This window comes from Bufo gargarizans, chromosome 6 (genome assembly GCF_014858855.1).
Source record: "Bufo gargarizans isolate SCDJY-AF-19 chromosome 6, ASM1485885v1, whole genome shotgun sequence".
NCBI classification, from domain to species: Eukaryota; Metazoa; Chordata; class Amphibia; order Anura; family Bufonidae; genus Bufo; species Bufo gargarizans.
In genome coordinates this window covers 146,527,710-146,555,645 of record NC_058085.1, presented here as the reverse complement: position 1 = coordinate 146,555,645, position 27,936 = coordinate 146,527,710, and the positions used below count along the sequence as shown (strand labels likewise).

The following is a 27,936-nucleotide window of genomic DNA, read 5'->3' as shown; positions in this document are numbered from 1 at the left end:
ATGGGTCCGGATTTAGTGCGGGTGTATTCCGGTATTTTGAATGCCAGATCCGGCACTAATACACTCCTATGGGAAAAAATGCTGGATCCGGCATTCAGGCAAATCTTCATTTTTTTTCGCCGGAGATAAAACCGTAGCATGCTGCGGTTTTCTCTTTTGCCTGATCAGTCAAAATGACTGAACTGAAGACATCCTGATGCATCCTGAACGGATTGCTCTCTATTCAGAATGCATAGGGATATGCCTGATCAGTTCTTTTCCGATATTGAGCCCCTAGGACGGAACTCTATGCCGGAAAAGAAAAACACTAGTGTGAAAGTACCCTAAAATATTAAGTTTAAATCCCCCCTTTCCCAATTTTACATATAAAATATATAAAGAATAAATAAACATATTACATAGCGCTGTCCAAACTATTAAATTATTAAAAGATATCTCCTATGCGGGGAGCATTTGCCATTTTTTTGTCACCTTGTCACCCCAAAAATAGGATAGGACTGTTCTATTATGGGCCGAACATTTCATAAAATGCGAAATGCACGCAGCTTTTTTTTGTGGTGTGTTTTTTTTTTTTTTGTGCGGTATTGAGTATCGCAATACTTTTTTATGGTGAAGAAAGTGAATCAAAATTTTGGTATCAAAACAACCCTATGCCGATCTGATCGGAGTAGCGTTGTCACGATACCAAAATTTTGATTCGGTTTCGATTTGGCGACTAAAAATTTGATTTGGCTCCTAAATTTTTCAGTTCAGGAGCCAATGGCTACCAGGTATTTTTTTTTTAGTCTGGAGCACTGCACAGTATACAGTACAGCAGTATAGCACTATACAGGCCCCCCCCCCACACTATACAGCCCCCCACACTATACAGCCCCCCACACTATACAGGCCCCCCACAGTATACAGGCCCCCCCACAGTATACAGCCCCCCCACACAGTATACAGCCCCCCCCACAGTATACAGCCCACCACACAGTATACAGCCCACCACATAGTATAAGGCCCCCCACAGTATACAGGCCCCCACAGTATACAGCACCCCACTATACAGTAGTTTACAGTATATTAACATAACAGCCCCTGTCACCTTTTTTCTGATGTAATCTTCACACAAAAAATCTCCACAGTTAACTTCTGCAACACTCCTGGTAGGACCTGTGATGACCTCATAGCCATGTGACCAGTAATTGCTAGGTTTCTGGTCACATGGTGATGGTCATTAAGGTCCTAGATCACAACTTTAACACAGTACGATGCCTGTGTAGCTGACAGCTTGACACCCGGGGCAGTAGCTAGCAGGGCTCAAGAGGCAGCTGCCTTGGGCCCCCCAGGAGCAACTGGGCCCTGGGCAGCTGCCCCTTTTGCCCCTTGGTAAAGACGGCTCTGGGTGCCCATACGGATAGGAGTTAGGGCCAGGAGCAGGGTTTCATAGGTGGTGACCCTTTTCCTTCCCTAGCGGTGAGGCCTAGTGTCTTTTCCCTTCCGTCTTGTCTTTTGATGTTCTCCCCTACTACATCCGTGACAGTAAAGTAATAACTGTAATAACTAAAAGCAGATAAATTGTAATTTTGAAAATTGCTAATTTTTCTAAATTTTCAGCAAATTTGGGATTTTTTTATAAATAAAGGTGAATTATATCGACTACATTTTTTCATTATCATGAAGTACAGTGTGTCGCGAGAAAACAATCTCAGAATGGCTTGGATAAGTAAAAGCATTCCGAAGTTATTACCACATACCGTAAAGTGACACATGTCAAGTTTCAAAAAAACGGCCTGGTCCTTAAGGTGAAAAATGGCAAGGTCCCTGGGTGTTAAAATAAAAAGCTTTGAAAAAAAATTGCATCTGTCTACAGAGCTGTAAGGGGGTTTGTTTTTTGCAACTTTTTGATCACTGTTCAAATTATTTATTTATTTTTTTGGGGGGGGTGAAAAGGTGACAAAAAACATTGAATCACATGTTTTAATTTTTTTTCTATTACGCTGTACACCGCCCAGGAAAATATTAGTATATTTTAATAGTTTAGACATTTTTGGATGCGGCGATACCAGTTTTTTTCATAGTTTATTTTTATATGTAAAATTGGGAACAATTATTATTAATATAAAGTAATATTTTTTTTATTTTTACATAATACATTTTAGCCCCCTTAGGGGGCTAGAACATTGGTTCTTTTGATCCCTTGTCCCATAAACCATAATACAGAGCTATTATAGAATGGTAAATGAGATTCTGCCGCTCTGCCTGCTCAGGCAGATTACCATGAATGGCCTGGGAACCTTCAGCAGGCCCCAGGCTGTTATGGTAACTGATCGTTGTTCCTTTATTTAACTGCGGGGGCTTCAATTGGAAGGCAGAGGGAGGCGGCTCACTAACTCCACAGATGCAACAATTCCTATTGAATGCGGCATCTGAGGGATTAAATGACCAGTTCTTGCATCATCACCGATCCCGATCATTACGGCCAGGTGCCTTCTGTATTATATAGCCGGCACCTTCCATGTATGGAGCAGGTTCAACACAGCAGCTCACTCCATACAAGCCCTCAGCCACTATGATGTACAGGTACGTCACGGCGGCTATAGGGGTTAGGGGTTTGCCCATTTCAGACATTAATGGCATATCACTAGGATTTGCCATCAATGTTAGAAAGGCGTGGGTCCTACCTCTGGGAATGGGGGCCCCGAAGTTAAGGAGAGCACACAGCAAAAGTGTGCTCTACATTTACTGCCATGGAAGTCCCATAGCGATGAATCAAGAGCACTCTGCGCATTGATGTCCATCTCTCCAATCGCCACAGTGGGACTGCCGGAAATAGCTGAACCAGCGTTCAGCTATTTTTGGATGTCCCATACAGATGAACGGAGGGTGGCTGCGCTTGCGCGTTGTGCTCTCCTTCGCTTTAAGAAAGATGGTGCCTTTACCTTTCTGACATTGTTGCCATATGCTAACAATATGCCATCAATGTCTGAGATGAGAAAACCCCTCTAATTCTAAATTTCTAACCAACTTCAGGGACTGAGAGTGGAAAGTGCATTGTGAATGCCCTGCCTTGGTCACCAAAAAAGTTTGTCCTGCTCCTGAGATATCAGCCCTTGGTGCTCAGCTGAAGGTAACAGGAGCGGAGAGTGGAAATACTGTAAATATGTCTGACAACATCACGACAGCCTTCTCATCTCCGTTGGCAGATCTCTTTCACCACTGGATCCCTATTGACTGCAGTCGAGTCCAGTAAGGATTCAACCGATTTCCTCTATAAATGCTGGGTTTCAACCGGACATAAACCGTTGCACTGCTGGACCTCATTACAGTCAATAGCGATCCGGCGTTGAAGTTGGGGATCCAGCAAAGTGCTGAAACAGCGTGCCGGATCTGCAAATGGGGATGTGAACGAGGCCTAGTACAATATGTGAACAGCTAGTTGGGCAATCTGAAGTCTTCTCATTCTCCTCCATGTGAGTGTCATGTTGCATAGATCTTTAATATATATGCAAATATCAATAGTCGAAATATTTGCTTTAGAAATTCACATTGTTCTCTTGCTATTTGTACTGCTCGACTTGTGAGTAAAAAGTATTTTTTTTTTTGTAAAGTAGCATTAAAGATAACCTGTCACTATGAAAATGCAATGCAATCTAGAGGCAGCATGTTAAAGAGCTGGAGGAGCTGACTTCTAAGCAAAGAGCAGAGGACTAAATAAATAAATGACATTTTACTATATATTAATCTGCTCGGCTCCTCCGCTTTATAACATGCTGCCTGCAGATTGCACTGCATTTCATGGTGACAGGTTCCCTTCAAGATGAAGGCCACATGTACAAGTCTTTCCACAATGGTTCATTTTATTTCCTGGAAGGTCACTGGTAAATGAATTATGTCCCTTGAAGCAAGATGTGTCCAATGTACAAAGCATATTGTGGAGATTATATTGGTGAAGAAAAATGGAGTTGGCATTGTACCTTGTCCATGATATAGCAATCAGTTTCTGATGAAAGGATTTTTGTTTTATTAGGAGAAGCGGGTTCCATGTTTATGTACATGGAAAACATGAAGTTGTGCCTAGATTGGCCAAAAGCATTATGTTGGTGTCAGCTTGTTAGACATGGATGGTCCTGGTACAAGGCATTCCCAGATGGGAACATCTGCTTTCCATTTGTGCAATGAAAGATCTAAAACTAAAAAACATGGCTGGCAAGCAGAGCATTGGAACTTGCAATTGAACAATTGAGTTTTACATGTGGATAAGTACAATTGAAATCACGACCGCGTCCGTTTTGCGGACCGCAAACCACTGATATGCAAAACATGGACACTGTCTGTGTGCACTCCACATCTTGACTTCAATGGGTCCGTGATCCACATGATGCAGTGAAGTGCAGTGGCCGCATGGACCCTGAAAACACATGGAAGAGCTCCTGTGTGCTTTTGGGTCCATACGGCCGACCCGCAAAAGATAGGACTGTCCTATCTTTGACTGCAAAATGCAGACCCATTGAGGGGCAGTGAGTAAATGGGGAAGAGCTAGTTTAGTTAACATGATAAGCCTGCCTAAAAATATGTATTTTTAAGGCACGTTTAAAGTTATGGAAGTTGGAAACTGACCTGAATGTCAAGGGCAGTGGTTTTCAGAGCGCTGGTGCAACTTGAGAAAGGCAGAAGTTCAAATTATGGAGTATGTTAAAGGGGTTCTCCGGGAATTAAGAAAATAAAAATACTTAAATATTACATCATTATAAATATATTACCAAATGTCCAGCGAGCAATCATTAGGAAAATGGCCGCCATCCTACTAGTCCACACAAAACCTGTCCTAATTACACAGGAGGACAAGTAACGGTACTTTCACACTTGCGTTGCCGGATTCCGGCAGGCAGTTCTGTCGCCGAAACTGCCTGCCAGATCCGGCAATCTATATGCAAACGGAAACCATTTGTAGATTGATCCGGATGCGGATCCGTCTCACAAATGCATTGCAATACCGGATCCGTCTCTCCAGGTTCTCATCCGGGAAAACGGATGCAGTATTTATCTTTTTCACATTTTTAAAGGTCTGTGCATGCGCAGATTGCAAAACCAGATCCGTTTTTCCAGAACACTTGGGGCCGGATCCGGCATTAATGCATTACGGCAAGTGTTCAGGAATTTTGGACGGAGAAAATACCACAGCATGCTGCGGTATTTTCTCCATCCAAGAACCGTACAGTGACTGAATTGAAGACATCCTGATGCATACTGAACGGATTGCTCTCCATTCAGAAGGCATTAGGATAAATCTCATCAGTTTTTTTCCGGTATTAAGCTCCTAGTATGGAACTCAATACCGGAAAAGTTTAACGCAAGTGTGAAAGTACCATTAAAGAGCTGCGACATCTTCCTCTCTTACTTGTCAGGGATTAAGATCCTGAATACAGTTTAATATGATCTTCTGCTGAATCTCTGTAGGAACGGAGTTCTTTAGGAGACTTGAAGTACAGAGAGAATAGTGGGGGTTTATATAATGAGCAGCAGCACTTGTATGCAGTCTCCATTACCACAGACCCACATTACCTGTCCTGTCCGTCCTCTTTGTACTTCATGTCTCCTCATGAACTCCATTCCTGCAGAGATTCAGCTGAAGATCTTATCATCTGTATTCTGGATCATAATTCCTGACAAGCAGAGCAGAGAGGAGGACGAGGCAGCTCTTTACCTCAGTGTTGTAAAGTAACTAGTCCCCCTGTGTGATTAGGACAGGTTTTGTGTCTAATAGGACTGTGGCCATTTTATTTCTCCTAATAATTGCTCCCCAGACAAAATGAACCATTATAAATAATTAAATGTATTTGGGAATATATTTATACTAAAGTAATATTTAAGTATTTTCATTTTCTTAATTCCCGGAGATAAAAATAAGGTTGGATATGTAGGGAGGTGCAGGACTGTGGAGAGGTTTGTGGGTGAGAATGAGAAGCTTAAACTGTACTCTGTGTTGGATAGGAACCAGGGAAGTGACTGGCCCAGGCTAGAGGCATATGTGTAATGGTTGGACAAAAAGATGAGCCTGGCTTTTGCATTTAAGATAGACTGCAGGGGGGAAAGCTTAGTGAGGGGAAGACCAGTTAGTAATGAGTTACAGTCAAGAATAATTCGAAACAACAAGAGTTTTGGCTGTTTGCACCGTGAGAAAAGGGCGGACTCTGGAGATGATATGAGCATGCCAGTGATTAAATATAAGAAACAAATGGAAGATCTGAGTCAAGCAAAACAGCCAGCATGCTGCCCAGGAGTTATGATAGTAACACAAACTGAAATAAAAATATCAGGTTTAGGTAGGTTAGTAGATGGGGGAAAGACAAGAAGTTCCATTTTTGAGAGATTTAGTTTCATGTGGAGAAAAAACATGATTTTAGACACAGCAGACAGTCATTGGTGTTTTGTAGTACTGCTAGATTGATGTTATAGGAAGAGGTATATAGTTGGGTGTAATCAACACACAGATGGTACTGAAAACCAAATCTGCTGATGGCCTGTCCAGTAGAGGCTGTGTAGAGAGAACAGAGGAGAGGACCTAGGACTGAACCATGAGGAGCAAGAGGAAAAGGAGAGGAAGTAGAGACAGCAAATAACACACTGAAAAAACAGCCAGAGATATAGAAAGAAAACCAAGTGAGAGCAGTGTCCTCGAAGCCAATAGAGTGGCACATACTAAGGAGAAGTTTGTGGTCCACAATAGTGAATGCTGAAGAGAGATCCAGAAGAATGATTAATTAGAGAGTAGTCGCTATTCCTTTTCGCTGTCATGAGATCATTAGACACTTTGGCAAGGGCAGCTTCTTTTGAGTGTAGAATGTGAAAGCCTGATTGTAAGGGGGTCAAGAAGAGAGTTACCAGAGAGTTATCTTATTAGGTGAGAGTAGATCAGATGTTCCAGGAGTTTAGAGATGAAGGTTACATGATTGGTGTGGGTCCAACCTTTAAAACAGCCATTATAATGGGTATAAATTAACTGTGGTCCCTTTAGCCTTTTCCTTGCACATTAACACACTTGACCACCACCTTTGCAGGGATGGAGCAGCTGTACCCAACCAGCATTGCATCTCAGCTCTGAGGATTGGTGGAGGTTGCAGCTGTCCTAATGACTCTTCACTTACTATAATAGGAATAACATCACATTGATACCATTAAAGGGGTTGCCGATTGGGTAAAGACTTTTTACAAACGGCTCAGAATATGTTAAAAAAAAGAAGCTATGCTCACCTCATTAATCCACTGCTTGAGGCGGGTCAGTGCATTGGAAGTACAGACCAGCAGGATACCCTGGAAGCATCAGAAAGGTACTGGCAGGGGATTAGTGCGTGAGTATTATTATTATTTTTTTTTAAGTAATTGGAACTTTTGTAAAACATTTTTACTTGCTGAAAAAACCCTATAACAGTGCTTTCAGAGTACTCTCTGGTAAACAGTGCCAGCATAGTGCTGCCATGATTTTAGTTAGTGTACATGTTAATTTGTGTTTAACTTAACAGTATACCTTTTATAGGGATCAGTGCACTTTTTTTCTGTTACATAGCTCTAAATCGGTGGCTACCGTTCACATGACTATGGAGGTACATGACAAAATTCTGTTTGCTGGCAGCTTCCACAAGGGGGAGCTCACTGGGTGCCTATATACAGCACCCATTAAAATGGGACCATTATAATACCTTTGGAGCAAGCCCTGCCAGCAGCCTTTGTGGGAGTTTTGTCTGAGAGATCGACCTGAGATTTCCAGACAAGTATCATGTAAAGAAGTGGACTCCAGTCTATATATTCCTGTACTGCTCTAGTTAATGTTCAATTATAGTAAGGTTTTGGTAGTTAAACTAAAGAGAAATGTCCTTATACTTCTTGCAGTTTTACCATTCAATTATCCATGTACCAGAAAAAGTCTTAGCACAGTGCAGTAAACAACTGAGCTTATTTAATAAAGGAAATTATTTGTTGGATTTTATGTTGAACCTCATACAGGTATGAGTGTATTTCTTTTCTTTTCAAAATTCTTTTTATTGTCATTTTAAGTGTGTATATATAGCAGTAACATCAGCAGTAAACAGGTTGCCAAATGAAATTACAGTGATAAGATACAAGCATAAGCATTAAAACTAGTGGTATCAAGACATCAAGACCTCATTGAGCAAAGGCTATAAGGATTCAACAAATCATACTTAAGTGCAGATAAATGGATTATGACTAAACTCAAGTCATCAGTGAACAATGCTGTAAAGTTACAACTTAACCAATAGCTTACCGACAGTAAACCTTTTTTTCCAAAGAAGGGAAGGCTAGGAACACAGGGAGTAGGTGGGGGTCAGGGTTGGATTATCAATATCTCATTATAGCCAGTTTTTTATGGTAAGGCTCAGTTCCGTCATCCAATGAATAAGAGAGAGGGAGTGAGAGGGCAATACCACCACTGGTAGCAATGTGTGGATGGGGGCGACATAAGTAACTATAGGCCTCAAAGTGTCTGTATTTAGCCCAAGGACAACAAGTATTCTGAAAGAGAATATGCGATCTGGACTCCCGTATTGCCAGTTCTTCTAAACCAGGGATGCTCAACTTGCGGCCCTCCAGCTGTTGTAAAACTACAACTCCCACCATGCCCTGCTGTTGGCTGATAGCTGTAAGCTGTCCAGGCATGCTGGGAGTTGTAGTTTTTCAACAGCTGGAGGGCCGCAGGTTGAGCATCCCTGTTCTAAATGATATAAAGAGTCCACCTTTCCCAACCACTGCAAAAGTGTAGGTGGCAAGTCCGCCTTTCACAGTGTAGGAATCATAATTCTAGCAGCGGCTAGGAGGTGTCTAGTTAATCTTAGTTTCCCCTTGGGGATTTTGTTTGGAAAGAGGTGTAATAGGCAGATCTCAAGTAGTAGGGGTAGATTTAAACCAGTGATTAAATTGATCTGTGCTAAAACAGACCTCCAGTATGAGGTGATGAGAGGGCAGGTCCACCATAAGTGGAAATACGTGCCCAAGTGCTGGTCACATCTCCAGCAGTTAGGGTTGTAGTTTGGATTATATTTGTGTAATAGCACTGGAGTGAGGTGCCACCTGGTCAATATTTTATAACCGCTCTCTTGCATTCTCACACATTTAGAGGTCTGTTTAAGTGCCAGATAGATTTTTTGTAAATCTTCTTTTGAGAACTTTCTCTTAAGGTTGCACTCGCAGGCTCGGATATAAGAGTGCTCGGTATCTATAGGTGGAGACAGGACAAGCTTGCAGAGAGTCGAGACTACCTTTCTAGGTGTTTTTAATTGGGCAAGAAGGGATTCAAACTGTGTTGCAGGTCCACATAGGTCTTTAGATAATAGTAGCTGTTTGAAGGAGAGAATGAACTTGTTATATAGTAGCGGTGATAGAGATGGGCAGTTAAGTAATTTGGTGAGTGTAGTGAGAGAATGGATTGTGCCATCTAAAATTAGGAGGTTGATAGTGGTATTGTTATTTTTATTCTCGTTATTTTTAATCCCGTTCGGTATTGTGTTATTATGCGCACAGTCGGAGCTATATAGTAAGTCTCTAACTTGTAATAATGGGGAAGGGTAAGGGGAGCATATTGAGCGAACTTTGCACAGATTCCATATTCGTCTGGTCTGATTTGTGAGTAAGTTGTATGAATTGGTATGTGGAAAGCTAGTTTGATCAGAGAATACACAGTGTCTGAATAGGAGTCCTGTCTCTTCTATACGGACCCAGAGCTTATGAGGGGGACATCTGATCCAGTCAACAATTCTATTCAGATGGACTCCTTGGACAAATATTTGTGGGGAGGGTAAGTCAATTCCGCCATACTTCTGTGGAAGTTGGAGTGTAGAGTATTTATTCTAGGTTTCTTGCAATTCCATATATACAGGTCCTTCTAAAAAAAATTAGCATATTGTGATAAAGTTCATTATTTTCTGTAATGTACTGATAAACATTAGACTTTCATATATTTTAAATTCATTACACACAACTGAAGTAGTTCAAGCCTTTTATTGTTTTAATATTGATGATTTTGGCATACAGCTCATGAAAACCCAAAATTCCTATCTAAAAAAATTAGCATATCATGAAAAGGTTCTCTAAACGAGCTATTAACCTAATCATCTGAATCAACTAATTAACTCTAAACACCTGCAAAAGATTCCTGAGGCTTTTAAAAACTCCCAGCCTGGTTCATTACTCAAAACCGCAATCATGGGTAAGACTGCCGACCTGACTGCTGTCCAGAAGGTCATCATTGACACCCTCAAGCAAGAGGGTAAGACACAGAAAGAAATTTCTGAACGAATAGGCTGTTCCCAGAGTGCTGTATCAAGGCACCTCAGTGGGAAGTCTGTGGGAAGGAAAAAGTGTGGCAGAAAACGCTGCACAACGAGAAGAGGTGACTGGACCCTGAGGAAGATTGTGGAGAAGGACCGATTCCAGACCTTGGGGGACCTGCAGAAGCAGTGGACTGAGTCTGGAGTAGAAACATCCAGAGCCACCGTGTACAGGCGTGTGCAGGAAATGGGCTACAGGTGCCGCATTACCCAGGTCAAGCCACTTTTGAACCAGAAACAGCGGCAGAAGCGCCTGACCTGGGCTACAGAGAAGCAGCACTGGACTGTTGCTCAGTGGTCCAAAGTACTTTTTTTGGATGAAAGCAAATTTTGCATGTCATTCGGAAATCAAGGTGCCAGAGTCTGGAGGAAGACTGGGGAGAGGGAAATGCCAAAATGCCTGAAGTCCAGTGTCAAGTACCCACAGTCAGTGATGGTCTGGGGTGCCATGTCAGCTGTTGGTGTTGGTCCACTGTGTTTTATCAAGGGCAGGGTCAATGCAGCTAGCTATCAGGAGATTTTGGAGCACTTCATGCTTCCATCTGCTGAAAAGCTTTATGGAGATGAAGATTTCATTTTTCAGCACGACCTGGCATCTTCTCACAGTGCCAAAACCACTGGTAAATGGTTTACTGACCATGGTATTACTGTGCTCAATTGGCCTGCCAACTCTCCTGACCTGAACCCCATAGAGAATCTGTGGGATATTGGGAAGAGAAAGTTGAGAGACGCAAGACCCAACACTCTGGATGAGCTTAAGGCCGCTATCGAAGCATCCTGGGCCTCCATAACACCTCAGCAGTGCCACAGGCTGATTGCCTCCATGCCACGCCGCATTGAAGCAGTCATTCCTGCAAAAGGATTCCCGACCAAGTATTGAGTGCATAACTGAACATAATTATTTGAAGGTTGACATTTTTTGTATTAAAAACACTTTTCTTTTATTGGTCGGATGAAATATGCTAATTTTTTTAGATAGGAATTTGGGGTTTTCATGAGCTGTATGCCAAAATCATCAATATTAAAACAATAAAAGGCTTGAACTACTTCAGTTGGTGTGTAATGAATCTAAAATATATGAAAGTCTAATGTTTATCAGTACATTACAGAAAATAATGAACTTTATCACAGTATGCTAATTTTTTTAGAAGGACCTGTATTTAAAGAAAATCTTGTCCAATGTGGAATAGAAAATGTTGGGGATATGTTTAGGGAGTGCTTGTAGTAGATATGTTATTTTTGGCCAGATGAGGCACTTAGCAATATTTTTACGTCCGAACCATGAGATATATGGTGTTGGCCAAGAGGATAAAGTTTTAAAAATCTTCTGTAATAATGGTGGGAAGTTATTTTTGTATAGGTTATTGGGCTCAGATGAGATTCTAATCCCTAGAAACTTGATTGTAGGTTGGGACTAGTCAAAGGGCCAAGTGGTAGATAAAGTGGTAGCTAAACGTTTGGGTGGGGAGATATTGAGAATTTGAGACTTATTCATGTTCACTTTGAAGTTAGATATTAGCCCAAATTCAAGGAAAAGTCGTTCCACAATGGGGAGCGAGTCTGACGGGTTGGTTACCATTAATAGGAGGTCATCTGCATACGCTGCCGCTTTGTGTTCCCCTGCACCACATGTCTTCCCTTGTATACGGTCACCTTGTCTTATTTTTTGTAGTAATGTTTCCATTGTTAGCACAAAGAGTAGGGGAGAAATTGGGGATCCCTGTGGGGTACCGTTAGAAATGGGGAACACAGGTGACAGCACATCATTGACCCTCACTTTGGCGGTGGGATCTGTGTACATGGTAAAGATGGCAGCAATGAACATGGGTGGGATTCCAAAAGCGGCTAATGAGGCTTTAAGGCAGGGCCAGTCTACTCGGTCGTATGCCTTTTCGGCATCAGTACTCAACAGTATTAAAGGTTTGGCTGAAGATTTTGCGTGGGCTATGAGCTGTATGACTCTGTATATATTATCTTTCCCTTCCCTACCAGGCACAAAACCTACAGTACTTGATCTGGAGAAATAAGAGAGGGGAGGGTAGTTTGTAATCTTTGAGCTAGAATTTTTGCAAATAGCTTTAGGTCAACATTAAGTAAAGAAATGGGGCGGTAGTTGCTGCATAACATTGTGTCTTTGCCTTCTTTATGAATGATAGAGATTTGCACTGCGAGTATCTGTTTATGGAAGGGAACCCCAGATAATGCTGAGTTATATAGCTTGCTAAGGTATGGAAGCAAGGTTTCAGAGCATGTGGAATATTAAAAGGAAACTAAAAAGACAGGGTGGCATTAGCAGGAGGTGCTCAAACCCACATGCAGTCATGCATATATACAGGGGAGCAAATCCTGCACTTGTGGCCCGTTGCTAATGGCGATCCCCAGCAAAATGCATACGGTGGAGGATGCCCGCGGCGAACCACAAGTACCACAATAGACATCTCACACAAGGTAACAAGTGCGTATGTCATAATCAATATAACAATATAACAAAACAATAACAAATACAGGTGCACTCTGCAGTCTCACTAAACCCTCAAACTGATTTTAAAATTGAGAGATTAGTCAACATGTCCTAACATGTCTAAGCCCGGGCACCACGTCAAGGTTTCTCAAGTAGCCGGAGACCTAACACTCTCCTACCTGAGCCGTATGGGCGATACCAGGAGCCAGTGGGCAAATTACAGGAGCATGAGGCCGACTCACAAACAGCTCACCAGTTATCTCCAGCATGTAACCATGCTTGCAATGGGAGGAGGGGGGAGTCTGCGAGTCCCACTCAAGACTGACTGATATGGCCCAGGCCTCACAGGTGCACCTAAGGCTACTTTCACACTAGCGCTTGATCGGATCCGTTCTGAACGGATCCGATCATATTAATGCAGACGGAGGCTCCGTTCAGTACGGATCAGTCTGCATTAATAATTTAGAAAAATTTCTAAGTGCGCAAGTAGCCTGAGCGGATCCGTTCAGACTTTCAATGTAAAGTCAATGGGGGACGGATCCGCTTGAAGATTGAGCCATATGGTGTCATCTTCAAGCGGATCCGTTCCCATTGACTTACATTGTAAGTCTGAACGGATCCGCTCGCCTCCGCACGGCCAGGCGGACAGCTGAACGCTGCAAGCAGCGTTCAGCTGTCCGCCTGGCCGTGCGGAGGCGAGCGGAGCGAAGGCTTAACGCCGCCAGACTGATGCAGTCTGAGCGGATCCGCTCCATTCAGACTGCATCAGGGCTGGACGGAGGCGTTCGGGTCCGCTTGTGAGCTCCTTCAAACGGAGCTCACGAGCGGACCGACGAACGCAAGTGTGAAAGTAGCCTAAATGTGGCCTGTAGATGGAAAACAGGCACATTTAAATTGGAGTTTATACACCTCCAGGAATCTATATATACAAACTAAAAAGACTGGGTGGCATTAGCAGGAGGTGCTCAAACCCACATGCAGTCGTGCATATATACAGGGGTTCAGATCAGTTAAGGGGTTCAGATCCACGCTAAAATTGCCGCCCAGGATTAGAGTGCCTTCTGTGAATTGGGAGAGTCTTTTGAGGACTCCTAGAAGCCAGGGGATCTGTTCTTTATTATAAATTCCCTACTGTGAACATAGTGTTGCCTTTTATAAAGAGGTAACGACCTTTAGACTACACATCTCTTCACCTCAGAGAAGAGAACATTTTTGCTAACCCCTATGCTGACCCCTTTTGATGCGCCACTATTGGAGCCCCGAGTACCAGTGAGAGAAATATTGTCTGTTCATAGTAGGAATGCTTGTATTCTTAAAATGTAAGCATATGTCAGCTTTATTTTTTTTTAAAAGAAAGTATATCACCAGACCTCTCTTGGATGGGGAATTGAGACCTCTAACATTGTAAGAGACTATGTTAAGGCGTGTCATCTATATGGACCATTTTAGGTGACTACCTCTTGAAGCTCATCAAGAGAATGCCAAGAGTGTGCAAAGCAGTAATCAAAGCAAAAGGTGGCTACTTTGAAGAACCTAGAATATGACATATTTTCAGTTGTTTCACTTTTTTGTTGTGTATATAATTCCACATGTGTTAATTCATAGTTTTGATGCCTTCAGTGTGAATCTACAATTTTCATAGTCATGAAAATAAAGAAAACTCTTTGAATGAGAAGGTGTGTCCAAACTTTTGGTCTGTACTGTATGTACCCCTATGTATATAATATATGCATATATATATTATAGGTGGGCTTATTGTGCCTGCCCCCTATATGTATGTCATGTCCATTCATATATGTTTATTGATGTGCCTCAAGCATCTATAAACATATATGGGCACAAGAATTATGGCCAATCTCCCCTGCTCAATGCGCCTGCTGGGGAAGGGGGGGGGAGTGGAGGAGACCGACAGTTGGACAATTATTTCCAGCGTCAGCCTCTCCAAAGGACAGAGGATCAATACGATCCTCTGCCCTTTATCACCATTTCCAGCAGTGCCAGAGATGGTGCGCCTAACAGGGACATGGGAACAAAGAGTTCCCATGCCCCTGTGGATGGCTGACCTCCGGCGCTGTAATTACAGCGCCGGAGGTGTGCGTCCGCTCCACAGGCGGGAGGATCAAAGGATTCCCCCGCCTGGAAGCGCGCTCCGAGATGCGCGGGCCGGCGCAGTGATGTCATATCACCGCGCCGGCCCACATGTTCAGGCCGGCGGCGCGCATGCAATGGTGGGACAAAAGCGGGCGCCGCCAAGCTTAAATAGGCCGGCGGCGCTACGTCATATCACCGCGCCGCCCCACGTGTTCAGGCCAGCAGCGCGCATGCGCGCGGCGGCAATGGTGGGACAAGAGCGGGCGCCGCCAAGCTTAAATAGGCCGGCGGCGCTACGCTCAGTAGGCAGGTAAGACCACCAGGAGCAGGAAGAAGCATCCCCTGGACAAACGAGCCCCCCTGGACAACGAGCATACCACCGCTGAGTATCGCTTTATTAGCTGTTATTAAGCCTTTGGTGCCCTACCCTATACCACCAACGATCCCCTGCCATATTTACCCTTACCTTCCCCCGCATTCCCTGATTCCCCTGCATTAACCCTTACACCACCAACGGACCCTAATTCCCCTGTGTTCCCCTATAGCACCTGCTTCCCTTGGTTTACCCCTAATCCCCCTATAACCCGTGTTAACCCTTACCTTCCCCTGCAGCTCATTTACCCTTACCCCCTGAACCCTTGGTAACCCTTACCTTCCCCTGCCCTGAGACTAATTCCCCTGTGTTCGCCCAGGATCCCTCATATCCCCTGCTACCCTGGTATTGCCTTTGTGCTTCTACCCCTGATACCCCTTCACGGCTGCCCTGCTCACCCCAGCAGCAGCAGTGTCCGTATTAACCCCTTGTTATTCCCCGTAGGGATAGTATATTGACAGGATTGGGTGGGCGGCTGGTAAAGTCTATGTATGTGTATTATTGTAATTGTAGTTAGATTCTGGGGAGGAATTGGGACTGTGTTAGAGTAGTTAGAACCGTATTAGTGTGTTGTTATAGTGTGTGTACTTATATTGTACTTATATTGCTGTGTGCTGCTATAAATACATATATATATTCCCTTGATATAGATATATATAGTTATAATCAAATATATTATACTGTGACGTTTTACATTGTGCACCAGTCACTTTACATGTATCAGGAGTTAGGTTAAGGGACACATATGCCAACGTTACGAGTAGGAAGTTTTCATCCTGCTAATGAAATAGTTAGGCTGTTTGTGTTCCTTTTATACTCTGATCATGACCAACATGGATTGATTATATAATTGATGTGACGCTGAAGATGCCAATTTCAACATTGGATACTTGAATCCTTTATTAATATAGTGGTTTGTTAACCCCTTTTTTAATCTTCAATAAAATATATTCATATGGAATTATAGATACTCTTTGGGTTGCTGTTTTATGTTATTATCGAGTATTCCGGTCACGTGTGACCATAGTAGCAGCTGACCTTGTTGTGTAATAATGTGACGTATAGTGTGTTAATAAATACGTTTTATTTAAGCACAGCGTGTAGTCTTTTGTAGTAGTAAGGCGCCGCAGCAATAGCCGCAGGTAGTTGAGTGTAGATTAAGGCAATCAGTAGTGATTTGTTGTGTATTTAGGCATAAATAGGCCTATTTATGAATATTAATTATTGAGATTTGCATAAAAAAATCTATAATTAATACTCATAAATAGGCGTGAGTCGTCTAGTGATGACTCCGCCTATTTATGCCTAAATACACAACAAATCACTACTGATTGCCTTACTCTACACTGAACTATCTGAGGCTATTGCTGCGGCGCCTTACTACTACAAAAGACTACACGCTGTGCTTAAATAAAACGTATTTATTAACACACTATACGTCACAGTATAATATATTTGCTTATAACTATATATACAGTATATCTATATCAAGGGAATAGATATATATATTTATAGCAGCACACAGCAATATAAGTACACACACTATAACAACACACTAATACGGTTCTAACTACGCTAACACAGTCCCAATTCCTCCCCAGAATCTAACTACAATAACAATAATACACATACATAGACTTTACCAGCCGCCCACCCAATCCTGTCAATATACTATCCCTACGGGGAATAACAAGGGGTTAATACGGACACTGCTGCTGCTGGGGTGAGCAGGGCAGCCGTGAAGGGGTATCAGGGGTAGAAGCACAGAGGCAATACCAGGGTAGCAGGGGATATGAGGGATCTTGGGGGAACACAGGGGAATTAGTCTCAGGGCAGGGGAAGGTAAGGGTTACCAAGGGTTCAGGGGGTAAGGGTAAATGAGCTGCAGGGGAAGGTAAGGATTACCAAGGGATATAGGGGGATTAGGGGTAAACCAAGGGAAGACGGGTGCTATAGGGGAACACAAGGGAATTAGGGTCCGTTGGTGATGTAAGGGTTAATGCAGGGGAATCAGGGAATGCAGGGGAAGGTAAGGGTAAATATGGCAGGGGATCGTTGGTGGTATAGGGTAGGGGAATAATATATATTGTTGGTGGTATAGGGAGGGTAACACCAAAGGGTTAATAACAGCTAATAAATCGATACTCAGCGGTGGTATGCTCGTTGTCCAGGGATGCTTCTTCCTGCTCCTGGTGGTCTTACCTGCCTACTGAGCAGGCGCGCCGCCGGCCTGAACACGTGGGCCGGCGCGGTGATATGACGTAGCGCCGCCGGCCTATTTAAGCTTGGCGGCGCTCGTTTTTGTCCCACCATTGCCGCTGCCCGCATGCGCGCCGCTGGCCTGAACACGTGGGTCGGCGCGGTGATATGACATCACCGCGCCGGCCCACGCATCTCGGAGCGCGCTTCCAGGCGGGGGGATCCTTTGATCCTCCCGCCTGTGGAGCGGACGCACACCTCCGGCGCTGTAATTACAGTGCCGGAGGTCAGCCATCCACAGGGGCATGGGAACTCTTTGTTCCCATGTTCCTGTTAGGCGCACCATCTCTGGCGCTGCTGGAGATGGTGACAAAGGGCAGAGGATCGTATTGATCCTCCGTCCTTTGGAGAGGCCGACGCTGGACATAATTGTCTAACTGTCAGTCTAAGTGGATAAATGGCACCACTGCGAATAAGCGCCGTGGAAGCTGCAGATCACCATGCCCCATTGATGTGAGAGGCAAACGTCGGCTATGAAGGTGCACAAGAGTGGACCAACATGCTACAATGGAACAGCTCACGGCCAAAATAAACAGTTCAGTGAACCCTACTGTGTATAGAGCTCTGAAACAGTCGGATGGTCACTGCACCTCCCCTAAAGAAGTTGCATAGGCACAAAAGGGTTCAATCTTTGTAACAGTATCAGAATTGGACCTCAGCTGATTGGCAAAGGGTTGCCTTTTCCAACGAGTCATGTTTTCTGATTCTTTGAGCAGACGGATATTGGCGTGTCAGCCCAAAAACATCAGAGAATAGACACCCTGCAGCCATTGCTGGAAGAACACAAGCTGGTGGTGGCGGTTTTATGGTCTGAGGAATGCTTTCATGGTATTATTCCCTGAGACCACTCATCTATGGGAAAGGCATTCTCAACTGACTTGGGTATGAAATGAATCCATCCTTGCAGATAGACCCATACATGCTGATTGTCTTCCCTGGGGTGGATGAGATCTTCCAGCAATAAATGTCCGACATTGGTTGGAAGGGCATGACCAAGACTTCCAAGTGCTACCCCAGCCCCCTAATTCCCCAGACTTGAAAACACTTTAACATCTGTGGGACCACCTTGATCTTTGCGTGCGTTCTATGGATCCTCCACCATGCACCCTCCAGTAGCTGTGGGCTGCACTGCAGTCAGCATGGCTCCAGATACCTGTGACAACCTACTAGGACCTTATTGAGTCACTCCCAGCCTGTCTAGCTGCTGTCTGTACTGCACACGGCAGTTACCCTGGATAATAGCTGGTGGTCATAATTATGGGACTCCACTGTGTAGCATGGCACTCACCATAAAAGTGGTATCTTTATTCAATAATCTTCATAAAAACATCATAACATAATTAATGCGCTTCTGTCTGGAAGAAGCGTCTTGTGGATTTGAGAGCAGGAGCTATATGAAGCCCAGGAATCGTGTTATGCTGGTTTTAGGATTATTGAACAAAGGGATCAAATTAAGATACTGGAGAGGATTTATCATCTCCCTGCACTATTTTTGTGGAATAAAAAAAGTCGCAAACATCGTGTTTGAGACTTTTTAAACACCACTTGTGATACATTTTGTTGCAGGTGGCGTTTCTATGCTGCCTTTGCCTCTTGAAAGGGGGCATGGTGCCAGTGCGTCAGCCCCATTTATCTTCTTTTGTGCCTGTTTTCAGAGGCAAATAAAGACAAATCTTTGGTGTGGTAGATTTTATTCTGGTGTATAGCCTGCTGGGTGATGCGCCTAATAGATCACGAGGCCTGCGCCTCTTTATAACTGAGGCACTATGTTCTTCTGAATTATTTATTTGAATGTATTTCACTAAAGTTCCTAATGAACTATAAAACAAACAATAAACTAGTTACATCGAACATTAATTAATCATTGCTAAAAATATTGGCTGGTGTTAGGAAATTTAGTGAAATAAATTAAAATTAAATTAAAATAAAATTATCAAGGGAGACATGATCTTTACTTCATCTGAATAAAGATACTGGGTAGAATTATCAAAACTGGTGTAAAGGAAAACTGGTTTAGTTGCCCATAGCAACCAATGAGATTCCACCTTCCATTTTTCAGAGCTCCTTGGTTGCTTTACACCAAACCCCCCAAACCGTTTTTATGCCATACCGTTATACTATGGGGAGGATTTATCACTCTCATACATCACTTCTTCAGCTCAAAAAACCATTGCACCTAAATCCGGGTAGAAGTGGCGTTTGTACACCACTTTGCCACTTCGTCTTCTTCACCACTTCTTCTTGGCCTCGGCACATTTAACCTCTTTATTCCGGTTTTCTGGCGTAAGTGATGACTGAAATCTGTACCACTTATGAGCTGGCATAGATTTCAGTCTAGAGCAAGGAGTCCTAGAGGATGCGCTTCATTTATGAGGGGTGAGCCTTATCATAAGTTAAAGGGAATCTATCACCCCAATTTTGGACCATTATCTACAGTAATACATGAGTAGTACTGTAGATACGGAGTCCAGATGACAATTTTTTTCCCCCCTGCCCCCTATTCTCCTGCTGTCAGCGCTTAGAGCTGCATTAAAATACATTGTCAGGACTGCTGTGCATGCACACAAGTCCTCTCCATTATGTTAGAACTGCATGTCATTCCTGACTGTATTTCAGTGCAGCTCTGAGCGCTGACAGTGGGAGGAACTGGGGGCAGTAGGAAAATAAAAAATAGTGATCTGGACTCCTTATACTTACTACTGACAGATTCCCTTTAAGCACATTCTCCACCAGAACAGGGGGAATATCAAGACCGTGTACAAACGGTCATTAGAGTGATAGATTTCCTATAAATGAGATGGGAATATCCACAATAAATGTCTGATTAATAGGGTCTGAACTCTAGAATCCACACTAATCTTTATTTGATATGCCATCATTTTATATTTATTGTTCAGGGATTTCACCCTTCCAAATCGCCTATTTAGTGTAAATTCGTTTTAGTGAAAATCGCTAAAAAACTAGTTTAACTGCATTCTGAAATTACGGTCTTATAGTACTGCTGGGTCAGAACAGCAAAAAAATAAATTTGTAATATTCACCTCGGCAGCTCCCGCTTTGACTCTTTATGGGTCTCTTGTCGGTCTTTACTTCCTGGTTCCTTTCGACACACAGGAAATGTCTGCTCAGTCATCGCTAGATGAGGTGGATCACCGCTGGGGCCAGTGATTGGCTGAGTGGTCACATTTTCTTTAGACGGCTGTGGGCAGGGTGCTTGTTTGGCTGACAGCTACGGTATTGCTTTTGTCTTCATCATACATTTCTTGATCTGCTGATTATGGCCATCTTTAGGCTGGATTCACACATGCAGGCCCAGATTTACTAATATGCCTGCACCAAACATCTGTCTAAAAACTGTCGCAATTTGGTGCATCTAGGGTTTCTACACCTTTTTCTGACTCGTTTGAGGGGTGGGGATTCACAGGAAATGGGCAGGACTAAAATGCTTCATTTTGCACCACAATTGCGCCACAAATCTGTCTCAAAGTAAGCCAACAAAAATAAATAAGAGTTTTAGAATTTTGCTGGATTTTATTGTTTATTGTAATCTCAGTTTTGCCCTTGTTATTTTTAGGTATTTCCCCGCTGTAGTGACAGTTAGATGCAGAAAATGCTTAGCGCTGCTGTTAGGCACACAGCCCGTTCTGTCAGGACTTGCTCCTCCTACGTTAAACAAGCACGGTATGTCAGCTTGCATGGTGTGAACATCCACTAATTATTTTTCTTTTTATGTTATCCTATTGTTGGCACTTCATGTTTCTTGTATTTGCTGTTTTATGCAACTAAAATGGGCAAAGCTTAAAGAGGTATTCCCATGTGGGACATTTATGTCATGTCCACAGGATGGGTGCTGGTCTCATTCTCTTCAAAAGCACATCAGAAATTAGCCAAATCTGCCCACTCTGCTATTTTCCTAGGTGCTATTGAAGTGAATGGAGAGAACTGTACATGTGTGCCCACGTCTCCATTCCCAGCCAGGCGTTATAAGGCCTTGTTCACTTTAATTCCTATCCCTTTATGATCCACACCGGATTTTAAAACTGCATCAGAAACCTGAACAAAACCTGATCATAATCTGAACATGTAAGTATACCCTAAGGACCCCCGCAATTTGATATTGATGACCTATTCTGAGGATAGGTCATCAATATTAAAAGCCCGGAGAACCCCTTTAACAAGGCAGAACAACTAAACTGAGTGCTTCTCAATAGTTTAATTAGGGTCTGCTGCAGCCTGTGTAGCCGTATGGTACTCAACTGCAGTACATGCTGTGTGGTCGCACCCTAAGGCCCCTTTTCACACGGGCGAGAATTCCGTGCGGGTGCAATGCGTGAGGTGAAAATCGCAGCATGCTCTATATTGTGCGTTTTTTCACGCAACGCAGGCCCCATAGAAGTGAATAGGGGTGCGAGAAAATCACAAGCATTCGCAAGCAAGTGCGGATGCGGTGCGATTTTCACACATGGTTGCTAGGTGACGATCGGGATGGGGACCCGATCTTTATTATTTTGCATTATAAAATGGTTATAAGAGAAAATAATAGCATTCTTAATACAGAATGCTAAGTAAATTAGGGATGGAGGGGTTAAAAAATAAATAGAAATTAAATTAAACTCACCTCATCCACTTGTTCGCTCAGCCCGACTCGTCTTCTTTCTTCTTCTTTGAGGACCTGGGAGGAAAAGGTGATTGACCATGTGATGAGCACAGTGACGTCACCAAAGGTCCTTTTCCTCCCAGGTCATGCTGAAACTGCAATCCAGGTCACTTTCCGCACAGAAAAAAAAATCTGCAAAGTGTACATGAGTTATTGTAATCTCATACAGTTTTCTGTTACTGTATTATATTACCCTGCCGTTTTTTCTGTATTGGAATCTGCACGGAAAATGTGCACATATTCTGCAACATGTAAAGGTAGCCTAAGGCCTCATGCACACGACCGTTGTTGTGTTCTGTTCTGCAAAATGAGGTTCCGTTCTTCCGTGATCCGTTTCCGTTTTTGTTTCCGTGTGTCTTTATTTTTGGAGGACCACCAGACATAAAGGAATGTAATAAAAAGACAGGTTTGCCATGCAAATGATAGGAAAAAAATGGACGCGGATTACAATCGTGTGTGCCTTCACGTTTTTTAGCGGTCCCATTGACTTGAATGGGTCCGCTAACCGTTTTCCACGAAAATAATAGGACAGGTTATATTTTTTTTGACGGACTGGAACCACGGATCACGGATGCGGATGGCAAACAGTGCATTAGCCGAGTTTTCAGCGGACCCATTGAAAATCAATGGGTCCGCAGAAAACGGCGCAACGGACACGGAATAAAACAACGGTCGTGTACATTAGGCCTTAGGGTGCTTTTACACTTTTTAGTGTTGATTTTCTGCACTTTTGTGTTCTTTGCTGTGTTTTTTGGTGCATTTGTTTTACACAGGACATACAAGCATTTTCTTTGCTCCTGGCATTTTTGTTAATTATGTGGCCTTTTTTTGCCTTTCTTGCTTCTTACAAAAAACACAACATGCTGTAGCTTTTGCCGTTTCAGCATTATAGGGGAGAAATGTCATAAAGAAAATGCTAGTGGTAAGACACACTATGGGTCATTTATTATAACTATACACCATTTTTCTGGCATAGTAAAGGACCAAAATTTAGGGCAATTGCTAGTTTGTGACCAAATGTGTCGGGTTTTCCGACACACTCATTTAACAATATGCATGCAACAAAACTGGTGTCCGTATGAGTAGATTCCTGTTCAAGTGCATTGACAGCAGAAGATACAACGGGAGGTGTGGTCGGATCTACTTATCTACTTCCAGTGGGATTTTTAGTAAGTAGTAAGGCTGCTGTGCACAACACCTGTCTTTAGTAAATGACCTGACCTGTGTACACCCCCCCCCCCCCCCCAAAAAAAAAAAAAACCTGGTGAAAAAAGCCAAAGACAAATTGATGTGTGTAAGGACCCTATTGGAGTAAACGAATGAAAGCAGCTTAGATATCTGGGTCACTACAGCTGTTTTTGGCTATTCTTTGCAATTCTCTGGTATTTTAGAACTTAATTACAGAGTTTAACGGAGCAGCAGAAAATTACAGTATGTAGATGACGACCTCACTGTCCTTCCTGTTGTCAGCTGGGCTTCGGCCTGACGATATAATGTTAATTGTTGGTCTAAGGGTGCTGCCACATGTCAGGTTTCTTGATGCAGTTTTCAAAGCCCAAATCAGGTGTGGATAGGAGAAAAAGTATCAAAAGGGTTTTCCAAGATTTTTATACTGATGGCCTATCTTCTGGATAGGTCATCAGTATCTGTTTGGGTCCAACACCCGGGACCCCCGCCAATCAGCTGTTTTAAGAAGGCACCGCCGCTGCCTTCTCGCGGTTTACCAAGCACAGCGGCATACATTGTGTAGCGGCTGTGCTTGGTATCGCAGCTCAGCACCATTCACTTGAATGGTGCTGAGCTGCTCCTAGGCTACGTGATCAATGAACGTGACATCACTGGCCTAGGAAGAACATAGAGAAGGCCGAGGTGCTCACAGGAGAGCTGCTGCCTTCTCAAACATCTGGTCGGCAGGGGTCCCGGGTGTTGGACCCCCACCAGATACTGATGACCTATTCAGAGGATAGGTCGTCAGTTAAAAAGTCTTGGAAAACCCTTTTAAGGGCAGATACTACTTCTCTTCTTTTTTAATCCATTCCTGGTTTTGGCTTCAACAACTGCATCAAAAAGCCTGAACACGTGGCAGCACCCTAAAACTGACATGTAATACATACAATGCAAATTGAAGAAGGTGGGATAGAACAAAACATTTTCCCACTGTAAAAGTCCACTCAGAAGTCCACTTCTTATTAAGAACTAGTCCTTAAAGGCCTTCTGCTATTTCTCAGCATGTTCAAGTATTTGAGCACATTTTATGATGAAGGGTGTAACCTTGTGCCTTGCCTGCTGCCTTCAAGTGGAAAGTAAATTCAGGAGTCGCTTGGGTGAGTTCATTGGTTTTTGGCAGGGTGTGTAGAAGTCTTATTTTTGGTATGTTGAGGCTCCTGGTCTGTCTGATGTAATAGGTTTGTGGTATGTGGAGAATAATCAAAGCAATATTTCAAAATGATAAGGTTTGTTTGCACAGGAGCAAGTAATTGTCCCTGATTTTTGCACTGTTCCAAGTTCATTTTTCTTTTTTCAGTAAAGTGCAGAATACCAGTCACCTCTCCAGACGTGTATGTTTTAGTAACTACTTGCATTTCCCCATGTAATAACAATTCTGGAGCATCTATTCTTATGAGTTTACGATGTACCATTCCTATATTATTCCTGAAATTATAAATGAAATACTAGAAGTTTGCTATGAAGTTCCAGATGGGTGTTACCAGTCTGACACTATTAAATCAGTGCTGCCAGTGTCAGACTGCACAGGGACTAACCTACTAAAGCCAGTGAATCTTTTTCTTTTAGACAATTTTGTTCAGAATGAGCAAGATTTTAAATGAATGAAAGTTATACTGAATCTTTTCACACAAAACGATAGTCAGGTCCATAAATATTGGGACATCAACACAATTTTAATATTATAGGCTCTATACACCACCACAATGGATTTGAAATGAAACAAACAAGATGTGCTTTAACTGCAGACTGTCATCTTTGATTTGAGGGTATATACATCCAAATCAGGTGAACGGTGTAGGAATTACAACAGTTTGCATATGTGCCTCCCACTTGTTAAGGGACCAGAAGTAATGGGACAGAATAATAATCATAAATCAAACTTTCACTTTTTAATACTTGGTTGCAAATCCTTTGCAGTCAATTACAGCCTGAAGTCTGGAACGCATAGACATCACCAGACGCTGGGTTTCATCCCTGGTGAAGCTCTGCCAGGCTTCTACTGCAACTGTCTTCAGTTCCTGCTTGTTCTTGGGGCATTTTCCCTTCAGTTTTGTTTTCAGCAAGTGAAATTCATGCTCAATCGGATTCAGGTCAGGTGCATTGACTTGGCCATAGCATAACATTCCACTGCTTTCCCTTAAAAAACTCTTTAGTTGCTTTTGCAGTATGCTTTGGGTCATTGTCCATCTGCACTGTGAAGCACCGTCCAATGAGTTCTGAAGCATTTGGCAGAATATGAGCAGATAATATTGCCCGAAACACTTCAGAATTCATCCTGCTGCTTTTGTCAGCAGTCACATCATCAATAAATACAAGAGAACCAGTTCCATTGGCAGCCATACAGGCCCATGCCATGACACTACCACCACCATGCTTCACGGATGAGGTGGTATGCTTAGGATCATGAGCAGTTCCTTTCCTTCTCCATACTCTTCTCTTCCCATCACTCTGGTACAAGTTGATCTTGGTCTCATCTGTCCATAGGATGTTGTTCCAGAACTGTGAAGGCTTTTTTCGATGTCGTTTGGCAAACTCTAATCTGACCTTCCTGTTTTTGAGGCTCACCAATGGTTTACATCTTGTGGTGAACCCTCTGTATTCACTCTGGTGAAGTCTTCTCTTGATTGTTGACACACATACACCTACCTCCTGGAGAGTGTTCTTGATCTGGCCAACTGTTGTGAAGGGTGTTTTCTTCACCAGGGAAATAATTCTTCCACCACAGTTGTTTTCCGTGGTCTTCCGGGTCTTTTGGTGTTGCTGAGCTCACCGATGCGTTCCTTCCTTTTAAGAATGTTCCAAACAGTTGTTTTGGCAATGCCTAATGTTTTGCTATCTCTCTGATGGGGTTGTTTTGTTTTTCAGCCTAATGATGGCTTGCTTCACTGACAGTGACAGCTCTTTGGATCTCATCTTGAGAGTTGACAACAACAGATTCCAAATGCAAATAGCACACAAGAAATTAACTCTGGACCTTTTATCTGCTCATTGTAATTGGGATAATGAGGGAATAACACACACCTGGCCATGGAACAGCTGAGAAGCCAATTGTCCCATTACTTTTGCTTCCTAAACAAGTGGGAGGCACATATGCAAACTGTTGTAATTCCTACACCGTTCACCTAATTTAGATGTAAATACCCTCAAATTAAGGCCTGGTTCACACCTGAGCGTTTTACAGCGCGTTCCTATGCGCTGTAAAACGCTCAACAGGCGAAAACCCATGTTTCCCTATGGGCATGGTTCTCACCTGCACGTTTTACAGCGCGTACGAACGCGCTGTAAAACGCTCTACGCCCAAAGAAGTACAGGAGCTTCTTTGGGGCGTATTGTTCCGCGTTCTGTACATAAGCACCTCTGTTTTACATTGGACGCTTTTGTGGTTAATCGCAAGAACGCGCGTTCCTATTTCCATAAACGTGCTGTAATATGCCCCGAAAAATGTCCAAAACACGTGCGTATCAAATACGCTCAAGTGTGAACCAGGTCTAAGGCTACTTTCACACTAGCGTTCGATCGGATCCGTTCTGAACGGATCCGATCATAATAATGCAGACGGAGGCTCCGTTCAGAACGGATCCGTCTGCATTATATTGGCATATAAAAGCTAAGTGTGAAAGTAGCCTCGGACGGATCCGTCCAGACTTTCAATGTAAAGTCAATGGGGGACGGATCCGCTTGAAGATTGAGCCATATTGTGGCATCTTCAAACGGATCCGTCCCCATTGACTTACATTGTAAGTCTGGACGGATCCGCACGCCTCCGCACGGCCAGGCGGACACCCGAACGCTGCAAGCAGCGTTCAGCTGTCCGCCTGTCCGTGCAGAGGCGAGCGGAGCGGAGGCTGAACGCCGCCAGACTGATGCAGTCTGAGCTGATCCGCATCCATTCAGACTGCATCAGGGCTGGACGGAAGCGTTCGGGTCCGCTCGTGAGCCCCTTCAAACGGAGCTCACGAGCGGACAGCCGAACGCTAGTGTGAAAGTAGCCTAAAGCTGACAGACTGCAGGTAAAGCACATCTTGTTCGTTTCATTTCAAATCCATTGTGGTGGTGTATAGAGCCAAAAATGTTAAAATTGTGTCGATGTCCCAATATTTATGGACCTGACTATATCATTCTGCTCAGCTCCTCTGCTCTATAACATGCTGCCTGCAGATTAATTTGCATTTTCATGGTGACAGGCTCACTTTGAAAGGTAATCCCTTTTTTTTATATAGGTTTTTCGGTTTTAAATTGAATCCAGCCCATAATTATAAACCTTTTTTTGCATTTACACATTAAAAATGCTTCTATCCCCAGATATTTCCGGAATAATGTTAGTGTAGCACACCTGCTGTTTCTATAGAATAGTGCTTCTGTGTACACCACAGTAAATGCACCGAGCTCGAGACACATGCTCAGTCTTTCCTCTCTGTCTGCTCCCTCAGATATATGGAGGGTTCCTGGTGTGATGAGAGCCGGCTTCTTCTAAGTTGTAGTGTCTTCTCTGCTTCTCAGAGGAGTGATAAGTGATAAGCGTGAAGCAGCATTACTACAATTG

At 43.3% G+C, this 27,936-nt stretch overlaps 1 protein-coding gene across 1 annotated transcript in view; it reads left to right on the top strand.

Annotated features, from left to right (window-relative positions):
* NUDT13 (nudix hydrolase 13) overlaps nucleotides 1-27,936 on the top strand; it is a 61,591-nt gene that overhangs the window by 14,401 nt on the left and 19,254 nt on the right. Inside the window, exon 2 of the mRNA XM_044298425.1 lies at nucleotides 21,084-21,190. Within this exon, the coding sequence (XP_044154360.1) occupies nucleotides 21,111-21,190 (80 nt within the window). The 5' untranslated portion in view covers nucleotides 21,084-21,110. The remainder of the gene's footprint in view (nucleotides 1-21,083; nucleotides 21,191-27,936) is intronic.